We start from the raw sequence: 23,742 nt of genomic DNA on the forward strand, positions 1-23,742 counted from the left end.
ATGCCTTTCCTTTAAAAATTGGGTGAAAGTCTCATTTGTTACGAGTACTCATGAAAGCTGAGAATCTGGAAAGTAATTTGCTCAAAATTACCTATCCACCCCCCACTATACTCCTTAGAAGGTCCTTCTATGTCCAGTTTGAAGACTGCTGATCCGAACTATCTTGAGAAAAAGACAGATTCATGGGCCTACTCCCTATCTGAATTAGTAGGCTCCCCAGATAGTCCTCCCCACCTCCTCACACACTCAAGATTGAGAAAGACTTAATTGGGGGATAAAACAAACACATAAAATGTTAAACAATATTAAGATTTGAAAACTCAACAATAAAAGACCTATCATAAGCAGTACCTGGCAGCCAAGGAATTCAGAAAGTCTCCCGAGAGTGGGAGTCAAAGGCTTTTTAAAGGAAGCAACGCTGGGACTGGGGAGGGGGGCGGGGGATGGTTAGAATTTGAAAGATAAAAAGGCGGAATTAAACAGTTTACCAAGTTTGAAAGCTATGATATTGATTTTGTTGGCAAGGAAGGAGCAATTGACGTCTTCAGAAAATAAGTGGCTAATTACAGAGACTCTGGTGGTATGGCAGTGGGTTATTTTGTCTGAGTGTTGTAATCAGGACAATTGCTTACTATTTAAAATAGAAATAGATTGTTGAGAATATTAATTTTTTTTTAAGATTTATTTATTTGACAGAGAGAGACACAGAGAGAGAGGGAACACAAGCAGGGGGAGTGGGAGAGGGAGAAGCAGGCTTTCCACGGAGCAGAGAGCCCCATGTGGGGCTCGATCCCAGGACCTGAGCCAAAGGCAGACGCTTAATGACTGAGCCACCCAGGCACCCCAAGAATATTAATTTAGGTAAATTGGTTTTATGCAACTGATTTTACATGAGTTAGTTTTAGGCAAATTGACCTAGAGCTGAACATATTTTATCCACAAACTGGCTAATCTATAAATATAATAAAGATTAACATATATCACTCTTAAGTCCCACATTCATTCCAGGCTGGAAAAAGAAGATTTTAATTCAAATTATCTCATTTTATTCTTTCAATAGCCCTGGAAATAGGTTTAGCAAGAGGTATAAGTCATCACCTAAAGTGAAACCAAAGGGTCTACTGATTTTTATTAACTCTGATTCCTTAATCACTCAGTATCACAAATAAAGATTTTTTCAATGTATCCATTCACAAGAAGATAGAAATCTATGATTGCCTTCATCATCCATTCTCTGGACCATTACAAGGAATTCCAAACTGGTCGTCCTACTTCCCCACAGCAACCTCTCATTTTCATCCCAGTTTCATAATCATCCTCAATACCTCTAGAGCAATCTTACAAAACCCTGCCTAAAACCTTTCAATGGCTCCTCCCATAATCAACAGCCCAAGTTCCTATATAATTTCTCTCCCCCAAAGATCTAGCCTCCTCCAAGTCTACAGGCTTAACACCCTTGCATATCATTTCCTTTGTCTTATCTATCAGGCATAATAAACTACTTGCAATTCTTCAAACAAACCCTGCTCTGTCTTTCCTTTGCATGTTTGGTCTACCTTGCTTCCACCTGACTTATCGAGCCTACTGTCTTCCAAATCTGCTCAGAAGGCCCGTCCTAATTACTATAGGTAGGATTGATCATACTTTTCTATGTGGTCTACTATAAGTATTATAAATACATAATATATTGTACATACATAATGTGCATGTGTATGTATGGTGGAATATATATATCCCTCAGTAAGAGCATAGAATGTTTGTTGTACTCATTTGCATACATTTCACCTCTCTGCCACCCCCCTCTGTCACCTACCTTCTGCCCCTCCACCAAAAAAGGAAAAAAAAGAACCATGAGTTGATTGAATGCAAGGATCTTGTCTTATTCATCTTTGTATTCTAAGCACCTATCACACTTACCAGTACATAGTGGATGCTCAGTAAACATTTGCTAAATGAATAAATGAATACATTATTATTTGTAATTTGTGCGATTAATAACACCAATGAATTCAACACTAACCATGTGCTAGATGCTACTAAATATGAGTTAGATATAATCTAAGAGCATCAGTAACTCTGATGTCACAGCCATTTACCTGCACCTTCTAAGATTACAACACAAGATAGAATATGTGCTCTAAGTAAGTCAAGAGAAATCCCCTAGGAGTCATCCTAGCCAAGTCAGGTAGCTCAACACACAATAGCAGCTTTTTTCAAAGTTCCCTTCTACTTATCTTGATTGGTGGTACACTGAAGAAGAAATCTTAACATTTAGGAAAAGACAACATCAGAATAAAACAAGCGGCAGATCATCTGAAAACCATTTGGTTATTTCTATTGTAACAAATCTAGAGCTTTGCTGCAGTCACCATATACTTTGCTAATTAAAATATAGGAAATGTCTCCATAGTTCCCTTTTTTCCTTATCATGAATTCACAGAATTTATTATTTTTGGCTAAGACTTTTCCTTATTTAAAATAACAAGAAAATCAGCAAACCAAATTCAGTATATCTTTTTTTCTTTAAGATTTTATTTATTTGGGGAGCCTGGGTGGCTCAGTCGGTTAAACGTCTGCCTTCCCTCTCTCACTGTGTCTCTCTGTATCAATTGCCAATTTTTTTTTAAGATTTTATTTATTTATTTGACAGAGAGACACAGCGAGAGAGGGAACACAAGCAGGGGGAGTGGGAGAGGGAGAAGCAGGCTTCCCGTCGAGCAGGGAGCCTGATGCAGGGCTCAATCCTAGGACCCTGGGAACATGACCTGAGCCAAAGGCAGACGCTTAAGGACTGAACCACCCAGGCATCCCCCAAATTCAGTATTTCATCGTGATGAAATAGGACTATCCCAATAATATTGAAATAGTTCCACACTAACAAATCTAAAATATAATCACTAGATAATCAGAATAAAGAAAATCACATGAATCAAATGGTCGTTTCAATAAATATACCCCTGAATTTAATACAGCAAATTCAAATCACTTTTTGTGATATTAACACTTAGAAACCCTAGTCTATAAAGAATGTTCCTTAACTTGATAAATGTTATCGACCAAAAATCTGCGCCCAACATAATGCTTAACTGTAAACATTAGAAGGAAGACTATAAAATCAGGAATAATACAACAAAGTCTACTATTCACTATTTTTCCAGCTTTGTTTTGGAGGTCATAGGCAGTAGAAAAGGACTAGAAAAATGATAGGTAACAACTTGTGTTTTATTTTCTACCGTTAAAAACTTGATTGAAAATGTGCAGGGAATTTGAATGGACATTTTCCCAAAGAAGATACACAAGTGACTAGTTGGCACATGAAGACTCTGATCATTAGAGAAATGCAAATCAAAACTACAATGAGATACTACTTCACACCGATCAGAGTAGCTACTATTAAAAAACAAGCAAAAAACCCAAAAATTAGCAAGTGTTGGCAAGAACGTGGGGAAAGCAGAACCTCTGTGTACTGTTGGAAGGAATGTAGAGCAATGTAACAGCTGTGCAAAACAGTAAGGAGTTTCCCCCAAAAATAATAGAATTACCATATGATCCAGCAATCCCACTTCTGGGTATATACCCAAAAGAATTGAAACCAGGATCTCAAGGAGATATTTGTATACCAATGTTCATAGCAGCATTATTCACAATAGCCAAAAAGTAGAAGCAACCCAAGTGCCCATCAGTGGATGAATGATCAACAAAATGCCGTATATACATACAATGGAATATTATTCAGCCTTAAAAAGGAAACTCTGATACATGTCACAACATAGATGAATCTTGAGAACATTATGCTAAGTAAAATAAGTGAGTCACAAAAGACAAATACTGTATGGTTGCACTTACATGGGGGTACTTAGAGTAGTCAAATTCACAGAAACGGAAAGTAGGATGGTGGCTACCAGAGTCTGAGGGAAGGGGGAAAATGGGGAGTTGTGTTGTGGGTATAGTTTCAGTTTTGCAAGATGAAAAAGCTCTGGAGATCCACTGAAAACATGAATATACTTAACACTACTGAACTGTACTTAAAAATGGTTAACACTTCTTCATCTATTATGTAAACCATTATATGCTACATATACAAAGGGTGAATAAACGCTTTTGAGTGAATAAAATGATAAAAAGTTTTTAATGGCTAAGATAGTAAATTTTATGTTACGTATATTTTACAATTAAAAAAAAACACAAATTGTCATGATTTATCTAAAAAAAAAAATCCAAGTCTCAACTGAAAAACTAGTAGAACCAAGATGAGTATAAAGTTAGAATTAGAAACATGGAAATCACTTTTTTATACCAACAAAACCAATTTTAAAACATGAGAAATGGATCCCATTTATTATCAAATATGCAGAAATTTAAATGTGCATAAACTATAAGAAAACTGTACAACTTTACTGAAGAACATAAAAGAAATCCTGAACAAGATCAAGAGATAAATTATGTTACTGGATAGGAAGACTCAGTATTATCAGGCCCCCTAATATTGATCTGTAACATAATAATGTAATATAAAATTCAAATGGGATCATGTCATAGATCTTGAGAAACTGACTTTCCAGTTCACACACAACTACCCAAACAAAATTTAGATGGAAAAAAAAGAATTGAGGTGATTTGAATTGCCAGACAACTAAATAACTTTAAAACTACACCAACTGCAAAGACATAAAAATTGGCACAAGGCCTAATAAACATAACAACAAAAATATTAAAGGATCTAGAAATAGGTTGGTATACAGAAAGGAATTTATATATGTGAGAGTGGGCACTCCACATCTGCAGGGCAATAACTATTTATTAAATGGTATTAGAGGGGCGCCTGGGTGGCTCAATCAGTTAAGCGTCTGCCTTCGGCTCAGGTCATGATCCCAGGGTCCTGGGGTTGAGCCCCGCATCAGGCTCCCTGCTCAGCGGCAAGTCTGCTTCTCCCTCTCCCTCTGTGATCTCCCTCTCCCTCTTTGATCTCTCTCGCTCTCACACTCTCTCAAATAAATAAATAAAATATTAAAAAAAAAAACTTTCTCTAAATGCATTAGTTCTTAGACTACTAAAACAACTTAAAAAAAAAAAAGAACACACACATACACGAACAAGGGCACTAAGGCATAAATAGGTAATTAGCTTGCCCAGTAATTTGCCCAGTAAAGGTAATTAACTGAAGCCTAAAATTCAACCCCATGACATTAGATGCCACAGCCAAGCTCCCTAATCATTACAGCACATGGCCAAGCTTGACACCCCCTTATCTCTACCACACACAAAAACAAATTCTAGATCGAAAAAAAATTTCAACATATATGTGTATTAGCTAAAGTATACATATTGTTACAGCCTAGGTTAGAGAAATCTTCCTTAAAACCATCACCAACAACAAATCCAGAAAAGACAGGACTATGACTACATAAAACAAAATTCCCATATAATGAAAGACGACAGAAGGCAAATAATGTGGCAAGCTGGAGACTATGACTGCCAATACATACAACAGTCAAGAGACTAATTCCTTTAATATATAAAAAGCTCCTTCAAATAAGTAATAATAAAGACTAATGACCCAATTTACAAAAGGGAAAAGAAGAGCAGAAAGGAAGTCACAGAAGAAAAAATGAAAAGCTGTCGGACTATTCTAGTATCAGAGAAATACAAATTAAAAACAATACTATGCATTTTTAACATCAGGCTGGCAAAAATTAAATGAATATTGGTAAAGTGTGAATAATGGACCTTCTTGTTTTAGTTTAGTATTAATTGATTCAATATTTTAAGAGGGCAATTTTGTCCTATCTACCAGTGTTTGTAAGGGGCAAGGACTCTGACACAGCAATTCTAATTCTATCCTATCAAAGTACTTACAGGTATGCACAACATAGATGCAAATGATGCTTTCATGAAATTGCTGTACAACAGTGAAAGATTCTAAGTAATAAAAAGATCAATAAGACAATAGTTCAGTAAGTTATTACAGCTACTATTTTCTTGACTACTCTGCAGCCATTAAAAAAAAATGAGGTAGAATAAAAATGCTCTGTATGTACTATCATGGAAAGATCTCCTTGTTTTTCCAAAGTAAAAACAGCCATGTGGTAGCAAGTTTGCAAGATACAAAGTTGAATACAAGGCCAATGAGAGAGAGAGAGAGAGATTCTAACAAAAAAGTCAGAAAATGGAATTTTAAAAAACATATGCTCAACTGCATCAAAAATTTGAGAATACTTAGGAATAAATTTGAGTTTAAAGGAAATTGTGCAAAACCTCTACACTAAAACTGTAACACTGAGAAAAATTAGAGAAGACTGTATTCAAGTAAGTATTTTATTATGGAAAGATATATTTATGGAATTAAAAACTCAGTACTGTAAAGAGGTCAATAGCATCAAAATCATGTCAAATTTGATAAAAATTCTAAAAGGCATATAGAAAGACAAAGAGCTGAGAATGACCAAGGTAAGAGGACACACTAGCAGATCATGACTTACTACAAATTTATAGTCATTAACACAGCGTTCGACTGTTACAAGGTTAGATACGCTTAGAGAACAGTGGAACAGAATAAAGAGCTGGTGTGGTCGGGGGAAGGTGGGTTTTTCAGGAAAAACTTTGAGATAATTTGGGTATGGGAAAAACAAACTTGACGCCCCCCCCAACACATACACAAAAACTAATGCTCAGAATATTGTAGGTCTAAATGTCAAAGGAAGAGCACTAATGCCTTTCTAAGATAACTTAAGATAACTTATTTTTGTGACAGAGTTAGGGAAGGATTCCTTTAAGGTGGCTCAAAATGCCCTAACAATAAGGACAAGACTGTAGTAAAACTGAGAATCTCTATTCATCAAAAGGCCCCATTAAGAGAGAGAAAAGATAACCCACAAAGTGGAAGAAAACACTTCCAACACAATTAACCAAAGGACTCACATGCAGCATATAAAAAGAACTGCTTTACAACATAATAAAAGATGGACAACTTATGAAAGTCGGACATGTGACTTGAACAGTGAACTTGAATACCCAATGGGCCAAAGAGCATATCAAAGAATGCTTGCTCAGGAAACACAAATTAAAACCAGAATGGCTCAAATTAGAAAGACCAACCACACCAAATACTGGCAAAAATATGGAGCAGCCAGAACTGTGATGTGCTGGAGGTTGGAGTGTAAATTGTTATCATCGTGAAAACAAATATAAGAAAGTAATACTGGAAAACCTTAAAAATGAACAATCCAATCAAAAAGGAAAATTACTGAGAATAAGGTGATGTAATTGTAGAACAGGACCCATGGTGAGTCAATAGGTAAGGCTATATGTAAACATAGCTTTGGGAATGATTGAAGACAGCATTTGGTTAAAGAATATTTTTAAAATCAAATTATAAAGGTATAATGCTCAACTTTAAGTGTACAGTTTGGTTAGTTTTGACAAATGAATCCCAGGGTTCAACCTCATAATTAGATATGTCCCCCCAGAATGTTCCCTCACATCCCTGTGCAGTCAATTCCTCTACTCTATCCAACCACCGATATGATTTTTGTGACTATTGGTTAGTTTTGCTTATTCTAGTAAATCTGATGAATGGAAATGTATGGTATGAACTCCTGTGTATCTGGCTACTTTTGTTCAGCACTAAGGGTTTTGAGATTAATCCATGCAATTGAGTGTATCAGTGGTTATTGCTGAGAAGTATCCTATTACCTATTGTACATACTACAGTTTATCCTTTCCCCTGATGATGGACATTTGGGTTTGTTCCATGGCCGTTATGAAGAAAGCTGCTGCATTTGCATAAGAAAAAAATGTTACCATCACTTTGGAAAACTGATGGTATCATATACTGACATTAAGTTCAGACATACCTTTGTGACCAACAGTTCCACTCCCAAGTATATACCTAAGAGAAATTGTTCCTATGTGCACCAAAGGACATGTACAAGAAATTTTACAGCAACATATTCATAACAGCCCAAACCTGGGGACAACACCAAGGTCCATCAACATTAGAATGAAGAAATTAGGATATATTCACACAATGAAATCCTAGAAGGCACTGAAAATAACTGAATTATAGGTACACACAACAACATGTCCGGTTCTCCCAAGTGTAATGTTGAACGAAAGAAGCCATATGCAAAAGGAGTCAGTTTCTATGAAGGTCAAAAGCAGATGAAACTAATCTATTGTGTTAGAAGTCAGGAACATGGTTTCTTCTGAAGAAGGGTTAGTTGTGGTTACCAGAAGGGGGCAAGATGGGGGCTTCTGGGAGGTAGGTAATATACTATTTCCTGATTTGCATGTTTATTTTGTTACCACTCAGAGCCATACACTTCAAATTTGAACAGTTTTCCATATGCATGTTATGCTTCAATAAAAACTGGCTTTAAAAGAGTCAATATATAGGGGCGCCTGGGTGGCTCAGTCAGTTAAGTGTCTGCCTTCGGCTCAGGTGAGTCCCACATCAGGCTCCTTGCTTGGTGGGGAGCCTGCTGCTCCCCCTGCTTGTGCTCTCTCTCTCTTTTTCTCTCCCCTCCTCTGACAAATAAATAAAATCTTACAAAAAGAAAAATTAAAAAGAGTCAATATATAAATTTCAGTGGCATCACAATGATCTCAATTTATCTGTACAATAGTTATTTACAATTATTATCACTGTCCTCACTTTTATACATGAGGATAGCAACTCTGGTCACAGCTACAAGACAGAGCCAGGCTTCACGCTCAAGTCCTCGTAATGCGAAAACTCATGAAACCAGCAGCAAAGGTTTCATTCCAAACTTAGATATGTCCTCAAGATTTCCCTGCTCAATTTCTGTCTGAGACAATTCACTTTTCTTATCGAATGTTCTCACTCTCATCCAGTGTCTCCCTTTATCTGGAGGGGAAATGCTCAAGAGTTTAGATGTTGAAACCTTGTGTTTAGTTATTTCTCAGGAAGACAGTAATTTGTTCTTTCTGTAGAACAGGAAAAATTTTACGTTTTTTTTTTTAAGATTTTATTTATTTATTTGACACAGAGAGAGAGAGAGAGCGAGAGAGGGAACACAAGCAGGGGGAGTGGGAGAGGGAGAAGCAGGCTTCCCGCGGAGCAGGGAGCCCGATGCGGGGCTCGATCCCATGACCCTGGGATCATGACCTGAGCCGAAGGCAGACGCTTAAGGACTGAGCCACCCAGGCGCCCCAAATTTTACAGTTTTGCAGCTGCTTTCTATGAAGGAGTGTGAGCCTTGTTTTCGCTGATCTAGTTGATGGCTATGAGCCCACTAACGGGGGACAAGAAGAAGGAACCCAAAGGGGTTGCAGATAGAAAGGTGTGGTGGTGAGCTGGAAGAGAGGATGCTGAGGCAGGGCTTGCAGTGGCTGCTTGGTGGACCGGCCAGAGAAAGAACACTTAGCAGCTGCAAACAGATGGAGATTTGAGAAAGAAAAGAAAAATGGAGCCACCTGGGTAGGTTTTTAAGGAAGAAGAAAAATACCCGCAGGAGGGATATGTAAAGATCTGACATAGGATATGGTACAAACTTCATTCTCACCTTCCCAAAAGAAGCTTCAAAGTAGATTTGAGTGCTTGTTTTATTTTCTCTATGACACAATAAAATAAAACTACTGATATATATACAACCATTAAAATAAAAATGTTTATTCAAGTGTCTCCTAAAATCAAATACACGTACACCGTGTACTTGACCACATATACTGTCGCCCAACAATGAGCTCCACTGGAACTTTGCAAGAATCTGCAAACGAGAGCATTTTTTTTCTCTTTTTTAAGCATCATTTTTATTGGCTTTAGTAGCTTCAGTGAGCCTTGGAAGCGTTAAAAACACCATTAAAACTCCCCTTTTTAAATGTTTAGGAGTCAAAATGGCAACAAGAAATGACCTAGTCAATTTTTGTGGCTATGAGCTGGTATGGTATGCCTATGATCTCCTTTATTATACAGACTGACTCACTCAGGTCCCACCTTTTTTTTTTTTTTAAATAACCATCATAATTCTTAAGTGCTCCTGGTCCCCATGTGTTTCTCTTGCTGGATCTTTAAATGTTAGTACATTGGTAGGAGAAAACAAAAAAACCCATCACTCTCCAGCCCCTCCCTGACTTGAAGCAGCCATTCCTCTCTTCCCGTTGTAATTCCAGCTCTTATTAATTATGTGTATGTTGGGGCGCCTGGGTGGCTCAGTCCGGTAAGTGGCTGCCTTCGGCTCAGGTCATGATCCTAGGGTCCTGGAATCGAGTCCCACGTCCGGCTCTCTGCTCAGTGGAGAGCCTGCTTCTCCCTCTCCCTCTGCCTGCCACTCTGCCTACTTGTGCTCTCTATCTATCTGTCAAATAAATAAATAAAATCTTTAAAAAAAAATTATGTGTATCTTTCAGGAAGTCACGACCCCTTTGGCTCTCGTATGTAAAATGAATACGATGAACTAAATGATTTCTAAAATGTCTGCAGCTGTCAGTTTTTATTTTTTTTATTTTTATTTTTTTTAAAGATTTTATTTATTTATTTGAGAGAGAGAGAACGAGAGACAGAGAGCATGAGAGGGAGGAGGGTCAGAAGGAGAAGCAGACTCCCTGCTGAGCAGGGAGCCCGATGTGGGACTCGATCCCGGGACTCCAGGATCATGACCTGAGCCGAAGGCAGTCGCTTAACCAACTGAGCCACCCAGGCGCCCGCAGCTGTCAGTTTTTAATGTTGTAAAATTTCAGATTCTATATTTTAATCTCTTGCCTCTGCTCCCCCGAGCTAAAGACCTTTACTAATATTTCCTGGAAAACAACATGAAATTCCTGAGTCACTGGTCCACATTTTGAGATTCCCCCTGCTTCATATCAAGCTTTAGCTCTCATTTGTGTTGGAAGAGCCCATCTCTCTCCCCACAGCTCCCAGCTATGTAGCAAGTAGAAGTCTAACACACATTCTAATCACCTCTCATTTCCCAGTACATCCTATTGCTATGGCCACAAAAATACAAGCCTTTCCTGCTTTTTAGTCTGTACAGCTTCCAATTTTCTGGACTATCACCATCACTCCATGCAAGTGATGGTGACATGTCACAAAGGCCTATAAAATAAATACACAGTGAACAAACCTATTGTCTAGACTGTGAAAGAAGACACTTGGGATCATTTATCTAGATACAGGACATTAAAGGAAAATCTATTCATAGCTAATACAGCCTGTTAGCTATGAATGGAGAAGTTTTTTAAAGTACAGTAAGCCAATAAAATATTCGAAGATATTTATAGCTCTTCCTTGCTGGTGAGGCAAGGATGTCTGACTCACTAGGAAGAGTAGCGAAGAGCTCTATCCTTTATAACCAAGGGAACCCAAATTAGAAACAAACCAGAGGGGCTCCTGGGTGGCTCAGTCGTTAAGCGTCTGCCTTCGGCTCAGGTCATGATCCCAGGGTCCTGGGATCGAGCCCCGCATCGGGCTCCCTGCTCCGCGGGAAGCCTGCTTCTCCCTCTCCCACTCCCCCTGCTTGTGTTCCCTCTCTCGCTGTCTCTCTCTCTGTCAAATAAATAAGTAAAATCTTAAAAAAAAAAAAAAAAAAAAAAGAAACAAACAAACCAGAAAGGAGGGGGATCTTTATTAAGTTGAAGGATGGGTTATTTCCCTATCTGAACCAAAATATTCTAAAGAGGGATGTTCCTGAGCTACTCTAAGGTTCTGAGTGGTGTGAGTAAGCCCCAAGAAATGCCGCATGTGGCGACAGCTTGCTCACTCCCAATACCCATGATGCCATGCTAGGTTGGTTCTCTTTTCTACCAAAGCCACAGTGCTCACTCTCAGCAGGGCAGCCCATGAGCCATACCCCCAGCCCCAGGCTGGGTCTGAGCTGCAGCCAGTGGAGGGAAGAGCTTTTCCAGATGCATATTGGAAGAGAAACCAAAAAAGCATAGTTCACTTTGTTTCAGAAAAAATAAGTGCTTTTCTTCATTGTATTTTCTCCTTCCATGGGTAATTAAGTCACTGCCAGTTTCCCAAATAGTACCATTTTAATGTACAACACCATTTTAATGTAAAACTCACAATAATTAACTTCAGTTCCTCTCAAGATGCTGAGGCACACACCATGATAATAGGTTTTTACATTTCCTAATAAATAATTAGATGTTTCAGGTTCTCCTTCATAATATAAAATAGGAGATGAGCAGGAAAGGAAGCCTAGCTCTGGGCTGAGCTTCTGAATCAAAGGTTCATCTAAACTTGGGGAGGTGAGGGGTGGGGAGGAGGGGATAGGGAGGTAAGGGTAAGTCCAGGGATGGCAGTGGGGTAGGGGTAGGAGAGTCTGAAATGAATACAAAATTAACTGCAGTGTCTTCTTCCATACCTTTCTATCTTTGTTAGATTTTTAAAAGGAGCCTCGGAATATTCAGAATCACTAACCAGAGTGAAACAGAGGTAAGGTTCCCCTGGTATCAGCCAGCCAGCCAGCCAGTCAGTCAGTCAGTCCAAAATGTGGCCTTCACTCAGTCCAGCCCTGGCCTCGGAGCTGGTGTTCCTTGAGCCACTAGATTCTTAGGAATGCATCTGACTTTTAGGAAAAATGAATCATGAGCTACAAATTCATATCATGTTTTTTTTTAAAGATAACATGCCTAGGAATATATTTAGAAAAAATTCAGGCAATATTTTTTACTGAGTCAAAAAAGACAATTTGAATAGTTTTGGAAGATATGTTCTTGAATAGAAATACTAAGCATTTTCAAGATCTCAATTCTCATTTCTACCTTCATATTAATTCATAAATTAATGCAGTCGCAGTAAAAATACTAAACAGATCCTTTTGAAACCAAGGTAAACTAAGGTTTTCTGGAAGAATAAGCAGCCCAAAACATTTTTTTTTAAATTGCATAAAAACTTGAACAGATCCTGAGATGTATTTTAATGCTGAAATAATTAAGACACCCATACAAAGTACCACAGAAGGCCCGAAACATTCCCAAGCTTAGCATAGACAGTAACTATGCTAGAAGCCTGCTGTTAAGTTAGCACCTTGAGGGGAAAAAAGTGGTCTTAGATTTCTACCTCAAGCTATGCACCAAAATCAATTTTTGATATAAAATGGAAGGCAAGAAGGAAAAGTTAGAAAAAAAAATCACTTAAGCAATTTGAAAATATAGGTGATCTGAGTAGGAGAGGACTTCTTAAGCCAAAAAAGAAAAGTTATACATTAAAATGAAAATAGATTTGACTATACAAATATTTAAAATGTTTTCACATTGGACAAGACAAGTAAAATTAAAAATAAATGATAAAGACAGAAACTTTTTTTCATTGTTTTAAAAGTACTGTTTTCAGGGCACCTGGGTGGCTCAGTTGGTTAAGCGTCTGCCTTCAGCTCAGGTCTTGATCCCAGGGTCCTGGGACTGAGCCCCATGTGGGGCTCCCTGCTCAGTGGGGAGCCTGCTTCTCCCTCCAACCCCCTCCCCGCCCTGGCTTGTGCTCTCTCTCGCTCTCATCTCAAATAAATGAATAAAAATCTTAAAAAAAAGAGTACTGTTTTCATACTGAATATATTTACATAAAAAATTAACTTTGGTAATTAATATACATTGAAAACATTAAGGCATATACCCTTTCATTTAGCAATTCTACCACAAGAAATTTATCCTAATGAAACATTTATGAACAAAGATATTTACAGAAGTGTTATTTCCATTTTTACATTATTTTTAATACCTTGAAAAACTAAATCTCTATAAATATAATCATGGTTAAAATGTAGTCAAAAAATACAGTCACATTTTCAAGTGTGAAAAGCAGCCTATACAAGATGATCAAAAAGTTTTTAAGTGGGCGCCTGGGTGGCTCAGTCGGTTAAGCATCTGCCTTCAGCTCAGGTCATAATCCCGGGGTCCTGGGATCGAGTCCCGCATCAGGCTCCCTGCTCAGTGGGGGGCCTGCTTCTCCCTCTCCCTCTGCCTGCCACTCTGTCTACTTGTGCTCTCTCTGTCAAATAAATAGATAAAATCTAAAAAAAAAATTAAAAACAAAGTTTTTAAGTGTTCAATTTACATAGGCCTTTCATAATTCAAAATGTTGGCAATGATTTCCCTGTGAAACAGAATTACAGAAAGTTTCTTTTGCTTTGTGGTATTTCTGGTTATTTCCAAAATTCATTATTTTATTTTGTAATATAGGGAAACATTTAATACTTAGATCAGTAAATAAACTGAGATCAGTAAATAAACTCTCTACATTAAGGTGACGAAGGTATTCACAGAGCAAGTCTCTGAAGGATGGCCATTATATTTTCTATGAATCGGTTAAAGCAAAAGACATAATCCTCCCACAGGTTAAAAAACAGGATTTTTTCTTCATGACATTGTATTAGAACCCTGTGTGGTCAGGTGTGATGGAGATAAATGTGTGCCAATTCTCCATGCCGACTGAGAGATTGAGGAACCTCTCTAACCTGGAGTCTTCTGGGAGTGTAACTGGGCTGGGTATCCTGTATTTGCTGCTCCAGATCCACACTTCCCCTTTTGGTGCCCTATTCTGGACCCTGTTGCCCTAAAGGAATGGCATAAAGTGGCTCCCAGTCCTCGGACTTGTTTTTGGATTTGGCCAATGGCAGTGATGGGGAAGACAAGACAAAGAAGAGAGTTGGGCTCTTTATTTCCCAGTTCCTTTCCTGACTTGACAGGAAGTCTGAGGATTTGTGAATCCACAAATCCAAGGCTCTGTGGATCGGCTTCATCCCTCTCCTGAGGGCCACAACTCCTGTTGGGCAGCCCTCACCATACCACTCAGCCTCCCTCTGAAATTCTGGGTTTCCCCAGTGGCTTCTCCTACCCTTGCCCCTTCAAGTCTAGGGCTTTAAAACCTTCTGTTAGTAGCACCAGATGTTGCTCCATCTCTTAGTGCTTTCCCTAAGCCCTGCCCACAACTTTGTAAAGAGTTCTAATAAACTCTCAATCAAATCATCCAGTTTGAGTTGGTCACCTGATTCTTGAAAGCACCCTGGTTGATATATTAATATATGTAATTATCAAAAAAAAAATAAGGCTAAATGCATTTATCCTTCAAAAACCAAAAGGGAAACAAAAGTGACATAATATGGCTTAGATAAATTTTTTCATGCTTGAGATAAAAATAAGTTCAACCCTGTGTTAATGGTATGATTCAATGATTCTATGATACCAGGGTCCTTGTGCTTTCCAGTTTTGTGTTGTTTTGCAAGTTACTAACCCTTATATCACCTCGCCATGTACAGAACAGCATATTAGAAGAGAAATAGCAGAGGGAGAACACTGGTTATCTATTTCTCACAACACGAATTGCTTTGGCCACATCAAATATAAAGGTAGACATTTTTCTTAGGTACCCCCTTGTATGTTTCACGACACACCTTTTCACTTTGCTCTGATTGAGTTTTACTTTGCCCCAAGCTTCAAAAGCTAATCAAGTTTACTGTATCCAGATGTTTCTGGTCTTGCAGCACAGTAAAGTAGCATGGACTCAACTGATTAACCATTTAAGTTGATTAACCATTTAAGGATATGAGGAGCTCACTGAAAGAGATTTCTCCTCAAAAAAACAAGATCATCCCACAAGGTTGTTTCAAGAGCCAACTCTTACACCCAAAGAAGGAAAGATAATTCTGAGAAGAATATGGGGTCTGTCCATCAGATTGTCCCAATCCCATTTCCCAGGACTGGGGGGAGAGGTTTTCAGTCCAAATTATTGCGAGGCATCCCAAACACAAAACAGGATTGCATAGATAATAGTGTAAGAAAGCACAGCACAAGAGATGGGAGAAAGTAATGCACTCTCATTTGAGGAAAAAAGTTCAGGCTCAGTGAATTAATACTGAAGCCCCTCACTGAGTAAAAGAGGTCAACTTCAGCACCAGTGACAAGTCCCCTGCACGATGGCTCTGATGGGGGCTGGTGATTCTCTTAGCTGGCACATCACCAAAGTTCCAAGAGCTCATATATTGACAGTGGAAGTGCCCTTGATGGTGAGCACAGTGTGATCATTGGAAGCTCTCGGGGGCCAGAGGCTTTACCCGCCAAGGGTGGTAGTTACAGTGTCAGCAGCCACAGATGATGCTGATGGCTCTGGAAGTGGCAGAGAGAGCCTCCTTAGCAGTGGGCGCCAGCAACAGCAGTCAGCTACCCTCATATGACTAAGAGAACTCCGGAAGTCATAGTTTAAAGGGACAGGTTCTCTGATATCAGCTTTCTTTTTATCCGTGAACAAAAGGTGAGTTTATAGTATTAGGTGATCTCTTAAGCCCTCAGGAAAAAAAAATCATTGAATGACAAACTGTGTTATAAAGGAAAATCCAAACAGTGGCAAGTCTGAAGTGGCTGAGGGCAGCACAAGGACAATGGCGAATGCATGATGACAAACACGATCTCGCTCCCAGCTCTGCCAAGGACTGGGCTTAAATGTTGATAGCACAGAATTCCAACAACACACTTGAAATAGGAACACTAGATTCTTGTATACCCCAGGAAAAATAAAGAGAATCAGGGCACCTGGGTGGCTCAGTCGTTAAGCGTCTGCCTTCGGGTCGGGTCATGATCCCAGGGTCCTGGGGTCGAGCCCCGCATCGGGCTCCCTGCTCAGCAGGAGGCCTGCTTTTCCCTCTCCCACTCTCCCTGCTTGTGTTCCCTCTCTCGCTGTGTCTCTCTCTCTGTCAAATAAATAAATAAAATCTTTTAAAAAAAAAAAAGAGCATTGAAGATATAAAGGCATAAGCCTTCAAACCCCTTGAAATATGTTGAATCTAATTTCACTGTTTCTGTGCTCTCTGCAGAGTAGCAAATTTTGTATGTCTCCCTAAAGGCAGGGAAACCAATGGAAATACCACAAAATGCTTTAAATAATAAACCAACAGTTTTCTCAACAACAGTTGAAGAAAATCACAAGGAAAGTGTTAACTTCCTCGAAATTAGCAATAAATGACAAGGCAACCCTATGCTGATATCAAGTAATGGGGTAATAAAAAGTTTACTGCAGGTGCAGGGGTATCTTACTCTTATCTGATACCCACCAAAAGGACATCAGCAGAGTAAGGAGCTCCTAGAAGGCTCTCAGGAAGCTGAGCACCAGCCCGGGGAGCATGGTAAGGAGCACAGCCACGGTGGGAACTGGTTGGGGACTTGGATGTCTTCTTCAGACCACAGCCAGCCCTCTCGGTCACTGTGCTATCACAGCTCATCCCGCAGCACTATCATTATCTGTCCTGCCCTCCCCCATCTCATCCAAAACCTTAGAAAGCTCTGAGAATACAGATCATGACAAGCCAAGACTGGGAAAGCCACCAATGAGGTCAACTACGGTGTTCCTCTGAGCTTCTGGAATAAGGAATTTTTGCAGAGGTATAAATGCCCCCCAAATATTACTTGAAGTGGATTGAAAAACCATTTATGACATTGAGTCGTAACTTCTCTAACTTCTCTACTCAGCAAATTACATCCTTACAAGGAAGACTGCCGCAATCTACTCGTAGGAACAGGACTTAGGTCACCAATATAAACTAGGAATAAGAAACTCATAGAATTTGGTTTTGCATTAAAGCAAACTTCAGTACTTTTAAGTGTTCAAACTGTGCCCGATCATGAGAAAGAATTTGGTAGATGGTTCAATGATTGTAACAACAAGCACTCCAATTTTGGAAAAATCGACTGTAGATAAGGAGACTGGAACAGCTATATATTGTTTTTCACTAAGGCCAAGGCTTGACAAAAAAGTCAAGCACTGCAGAAAACAAATGCTATGAAGTAGTCGATGTCTTGGGATAGTCAGAAGTCTGCAATTGCGTAAATCAAGGCTAAAAGCCATCAGGTTGTAGAACTGAAGATTCACTGCCAACTCAAAATGCATCTGTGTTCTTAATCACTGAAGTAACTTATGATACTGCAGAAAAACCATGTACTACTAACCCACCCCAAATTTGATCCATTTCTGTCTATCAGTGAATAGGAACGGAAAGCATTTTTCTCTAAATAGATAGACTGATCCTCAAATACACACAACCTAAGACAACCAGAAAAATATAAGTCTGCATAGGTAATCTTGAAATATCAGGAAGAAGACAAAGAGGTTTCACCAGAGATGCATAAACACATATATTCATTTAAGACACACCATCCTCTAATTCTTATTTTTTTATTTCGTGTGAACCTGTCAGGTAGAGTAAAAATATCTAAATGCCCATTCCATTTTAATATATTCAAGCAAAGCTCCTGGGAAGGTTTCCAGAGAGTTAGATTGCTTTAAAATTGGCCCATGCATTAAATAAAGCTTTGTCTCACAAAAGGGAACGAGTAACTGATACCGTCTCTGTACATTCACTCCACACAAGGTTCCTGTAGCTGGAAAGCATTCTCAAAGACAAACAACAAATCAGATTGCAGCTCTGGAGACTCATACGCCGCCTCTTCAAGCAACCCTGCCGGCTCGCAACAGTATGAGGGCCCACCACCTGCTTCCTGAGGAACGTGTAATCTACCCGCTCTGTTAGTTCCCCAAAGGTTCTCCTACTTTCCACACTGGCCGCCCTTCATTCATTCCATGGCCTTCACCTTTCATCTCTAAGAAATGCATTAATGATAATTGTGCAAAGGTTCCCTTGAACAGCACAACCAAAAAACAAAAAGCGTTCAGCCTTACATTTTGCAGAGAAACAAAAACTCAAATTCTGGGAGGACTGAACTGGCACTAAAAGCCATGGCAGCAAAGGATTTGTTCCACGGGTACCTGACTTCTTTTCACATTACCTGCTTCGGTGTACTTCAATCCCACTTTTTCTTCTGTGTCTTTTGTCTTCGGGGGTGGCCAGACAGCTTGGAGTCTGCCCGGAGTCCTATCGTCCTGCTCAGTGGGGCTGTGGTCGGGCTGTTGAAAAGCAGGTAAAGAAAAGAATATGTTACATGAAATGTGGCCAGAGCGAATTAACCCCTGAAAACATGCTACCTCTAACTCCAAAATTAATTTTAATGGCCAGTTGCACATTGCGCTCATTCACTATAAATGAAACATCTCACTACAGAGTGACCCTTTTCCAGAAAGGTAAAGTGATCAGTAAGGGTGGAAAAAACAACAAAACAAAACAAAACAAAAAAAACCCCTCAAGGCCAAGTACGATACAACCATTAATAGATGATGTTTATCATATAACTATTATTTTTGAAATCACAAACTTTGAGCTGAAGATGCAGATATAAATGCACTGTAATCAGGTACATTTATAGGAATGATGATACATTGATCCCAAACAACTCCAGGGTATTTTATAATATAAAGACTAGTTTTGCATTTTCCATGAACACCAGCTGTAGGTCAAGATACATTTCTCTAAGCACTCGATACTGTTGATTTCAATTCGTTTTTCTTTCCTTTAAATAAATGACATAGCCTTCATATTCAAGCCACTTTTATAGGGGTTGATTTTTACAACTAGGAGAATGCCGTATTGTGTTTAATTTTCAACTACATCCTAGGAATGTTTCCAAAAGATTTTTAAATTTTTAACGCCTTAACTGATCAACTATATAAGAGGGAATGATAATTACAGGCTGAGTAGATACTAAAATTCTATTGTTGTTATGAACATTTAAGATCTACTGGACAGGTGTTTGCTAGTCTTTATAAATTACCTGAATTAATTTTCCTAATAGTAACACTAATTCACTAATTAGATGGTTATCATGTGCTAACTTCACTTACTCTTCACAACTACCGTGTAAGGTAAGGGTTATTTTCTTCATCTTGTGGATGAGGGGATGGAGGCTCTGAGGTGATCAAGGTCACCCAGCCAGTAAATGGCAGAGTTAGAATTTAAACCAGGTCTCAATCTAAACCCAGCGATCAGGATGCCTTGTAATGAACACGGAACATTTTAATCATATCACAAACACATATATTGCCAAACGGCAGACTTTCAAAGTTAAAATAGAATTTTTGCAGAGGTATAATTAAGAGGTGAGGAAATGTGGGTTCTATGTCCCTATTGCATTGCTTCTGCGTGCTGTTTAGTTTTTTATAAGAACACGTACTATTGGGGCACCTGGGTGGCTCAATCATTTAAGAGGCTGCCTTCGGCTCAGGTCATGATCCCAGAGTTCTGGGATTGAGCCCCACATCAGGCTCCCTGCTTCTCCCTCTCCACCACTGTGTTCTCTCATATTCTCTCTCTCTCTCAAATAAATAAATAAAATCTTAAAAAAGAAAAGAACATCTACTATTAATGTTTAAACTCAGAGTGACAGTTTTCCCTTTCTGCCCTCACATCTTTATGTATATCCCTCTTACGACACTCCAGAAAAATATAAGGAAGACAGAAATTGGTAGTTTAACTCCATACTCCTTGCGAGGACGATTTGATCATAATCCTCTTTCACCTAGAAGAGACTCACTAACAATAGGTAACTGGGATTCACTTCGACAGGAAACCTGAAAAAGAAATACAGCAGCATTGCATCTTACGACAAAACCCCAAACCCAATTCTACATACGCTTTTGGAATCAGAGGAGCCGTCCCCTGGCCTTGACCTGGATCTTTCAAACACAGCTCTTAGGGACTCCTTCTCATGCTTCATCTTACGCTTGAGAGCTTCCAGCTCAGAGGTGTCAGCTGTGGTCCCCTTTTTGGGGGGGCGAACGAATATGGCTTTAAAGGCCTCGAGGGCTGTCTCTGGAGGCTTTGGCTTGACCTCTCCACCCCGGGTCTGGGCTCCACTGGGGCCACTCTGGCTCTCCTGGGCAGCACTGCAGCCCATCTCCTCCTTCCTGGGCTGCTCGGGGTCTTCTGCCTTCACTTCCGCTTTGGGGATGTCAAGGATGAACAGCTGAGAGAGCTGCTCCAGGAGAGTGGGAGTGGCCTTCGGGTCAGTTGTCTTCTCCCCAGTCTTCACTGTCTGAGGCCCTGCCTGCGCTAAGGACTTCTGAACAGGCTGTGTCAATTTGAGCAAAGCCAGGTCGCCATCCTTTGGTTTAATTTCAGTGATGGTCTTCCCTCCCTCACCTGTAGCCCCCTTCTTGAGCACACGAAGCCCGCTAAAAAAGGCTGGAAGCTGCAATGACTTCTCTCCGGGGACTTCTTTTTTAGACGAGGCATTCTCGGTGACACCGACACTCAAGTTCTGGTCTGTTACCGCGGGGAGGACTGGGGAACTCTCTTCTGTAGCTTGTCCTTGGGTGGGGCTGTGCTCTGTCTGAAGGCTACCATCACCAAGTTGCGGTTTGCTACTTATCTCAGATGGAGTCCTCTGAGGACCTTCTGCACAGAGCTCTGCATCATCCCTTTCCCCAGTGGTGCTATTTTCCCTACAGTCACGTGGCTTTTCTTTGGGATCCTGAGATGGCTCAGTTAAAACACTGGGGGACTGTGGGCGGCTGGTGTTGCTTCCCTCTTCTGGCTGCTGGCCACCATCATCAGAGTCGGAATCACTGGTGGTGTTCACAAGGGTCCCACGGACCAAAATGACATCGTCTCTGTCCACACTCTGAGTACTGAGTGGGAGCAGCTCTTGCCCAGGGAGAGAAATCCCTGCACCTGCTATTCCCTGATTTCCCTCTGACTCCGGCTCCACCCCTGCAGTCTTGCCATCATTTCCAAGGTCAGGTAGAACCCGTGCCTCTGCCGCCTGCCAATCCGAGCCCTGGCTGGGATCATCCCTCTGAGGTACTGGATCCACAACTAAACTGTGGAATGCCTTCAGTACGGTGTCTTTCTCATCAGGCTTCACAGAGTCCAACTTACTTGTAAACCCAAACAAAGTTTTCATAGAGAACTTGCTCAGGATCGACTGAGCCACTTCAAGTCTGGCTTCAGGTTTTTCTGGTTCCGAGACATCATCACTGCCATTCAGAGAGTCTCCAGCGTCCTCCATGTCTCGGCAATGCCCTCGGTGCAGGTTCCGACTTTTGTCACTTTTCCCTGCTCCCTCAGTTTATCCACACCATCGGCTCTGAACTTACAGGACAGGGAGCAACAGGACCCGGCAGCCTGACTCAGCCGCAGAGCAAGCACACTTGGTCTCTTTCAGGTCACTTACTGGGCCCTCCTTCCGGGGTGTGGGCGAGGATGGTACGCCCCGGGCCAGCTGTGAGAAGTCCGCGGAGCTTTATGCCCAGACGCCGCTGAGGCTGCACACCTTACTACACACGAACTAGGGAGGCTGCTCCTCTGGGACTTCCGTATTTATTCCCGTGGACAAAAGGGTTTTTGTCGGAGGGAAAGTCAGCCTGCCCCCAGTCATCCCGGCCCAGGACTTCGCTGTGAGCTCCGCCCCAGTGCCTCCCGGTAGCTTTCAACTTCCTCATTGGTGAGCAAGGGAGGCTCCAGAGCGTGCTGAGCCGGCAAGCAGATCCTGACAGCCCTTGACCCCCCCCACACCCCACCCCCCTTCGCCCAGCAGCCCAAGAAATTCAAAAGTGAATCAGCAGAAATTGACTGAAACGCTTTTGAGGAGCTCCCTTTTGCCATCTAAATTTTGGTCGGAAGCCTGGGCGCCATCCAAGCCAAAAAACCTAGCAGCACACACAGATCAACAGTCACTTACAAAACTCAAAGCAAAGAAAAGCAAGTAAAGAAATAGATGATTTCAAAATGCCCAGAACTCTCAAAAGCAGTAATTTACTGCTCTTGAAGCTTTTTTTTTTTTTTTAATGCTTTCTTCCGCTTCCCTGCAGGTCTCATCTGGAATGCAGATTTTAGCTGCCTGGCCAGGGGGTGAGGGGGAACCAACAGGACTGGTTTCAGATTACTGCTGTTTTAGCTCTGCCCTGGTGTCTCACTGTTCTACAAACAGGTACTGAGGCTAGCACGCCCACCACGCCCAGTGTCCACCAGCCTTAGGCCGGCAGAGTAAACAGCCCCGGCCCGGCAGGAATGATTACCCTCCACACGCTCTGTGCCAACCTCAGGCTTCTGCTCAGCAGCTCTAACTTCCTGGTTTTCTTAGGAATCCTGGTGGCCGAAGGGCACCCCTCTCTGCTTCAGCGATCCAACCAAGTGAAACCTGGCTTGCTACAAGGTAACACACAACCTGCCTTGTTAGGCAAAGCAATTCAGCAAAGGTCCCCAAGGAGCCACATTCCCCTAAAGAGCAAGACATCTGAAAGGTCTCTGTCAGTCAGGTTTCTATCACAGACCCAATTTGCCTAAAACAAGAACAGGACGGACGAAATCACCACCAAACATCAGCTCAAGGTAGTTTCCAACACTCTGATTATATGCTGGGAACCTGGTAACCAAGGACGTGGAAAAATTATAGCTCTGTTTCCTAGCTGCATAGCTAGCTGCCTCTTGGGACAGCTTCCTGTTCTACCTGAAGGTCTCAGTGTTTTTCAAATCCTGTCCAGTCAGCAGGCATTTAGCAAGCACCCGCGATGGACAAGTTACTGCGCTGGATCAGGACAGTCAAACTGGCTTAAAAGTAATCACCAGCTCTCTGAGCAAAGCTGCAAGAAGATGGAGCCCAAGTGTTAAACACAAACAGCAATTTATTCTGCAAAAGAGAAGCTGTAGCCACAAGCAAAACAACAATCTTAGTTGGTCTGCATCAGGGAATGGCTGTGAATATCACACTGATGACTTGAATCATGTTCCCCCAAAAGTATTAATACTGAGAAATTCTGATTGCAACACATTTCTAGCAATGCATTCAAAAGGAACCCTCACACACAAAAGAGTACATATTATAATATCCTACCAACCCCTAGGGGAAAGTTAAGAGGTCACTTCCGGTCCCTGATTTGACCTTGTGTCTAAATGGAGACTTTCC

General features: G+C 40.7%; 1 protein-coding gene across 4 annotated transcripts in view; it reads right to left on the reverse strand.

Annotated features, from left to right (window-relative positions):
- Nucleotides 1-23,742, reverse strand: part of FMN1 (formin 1) — a 430,597-nt gene that overhangs the window by 270,736 nt on the left and 136,119 nt on the right. Inside the window, exons 1-2 of one of the 4 annotated variants that reach the window (XM_078053417.1) lie at nucleotides 20,470-22,095; nucleotides 18,733-18,850 (exon numbers count right to left, since the gene is read on the reverse strand). The exons of 2 other annotated variants lie outside the window; for them this stretch is intronic. In XM_078053417.1, coding sequence (XP_077909543.1) covers nucleotides 18,733-18,850; nucleotides 20,470-21,846 — 1,495 coding nt within the window. In that variant the 5' untranslated portion in view covers nucleotides 21,847-22,095. Of the gene's footprint in view, nucleotides 1-18,732; nucleotides 18,851-20,469; nucleotides 22,096-23,742 lie in introns of those variants that run through there. One more of the 4 variants, XM_078053419.1, reaches the window with a different exon arrangement.

This window comes from Halichoerus grypus, chromosome 8 (genome assembly GCF_964656455.1).
Source record: "Halichoerus grypus chromosome 8, mHalGry1.hap1.1, whole genome shotgun sequence".
Lineage (NCBI taxonomy): Eukaryota > Metazoa > Chordata > Mammalia > Carnivora > Phocidae > Halichoerus > Halichoerus grypus.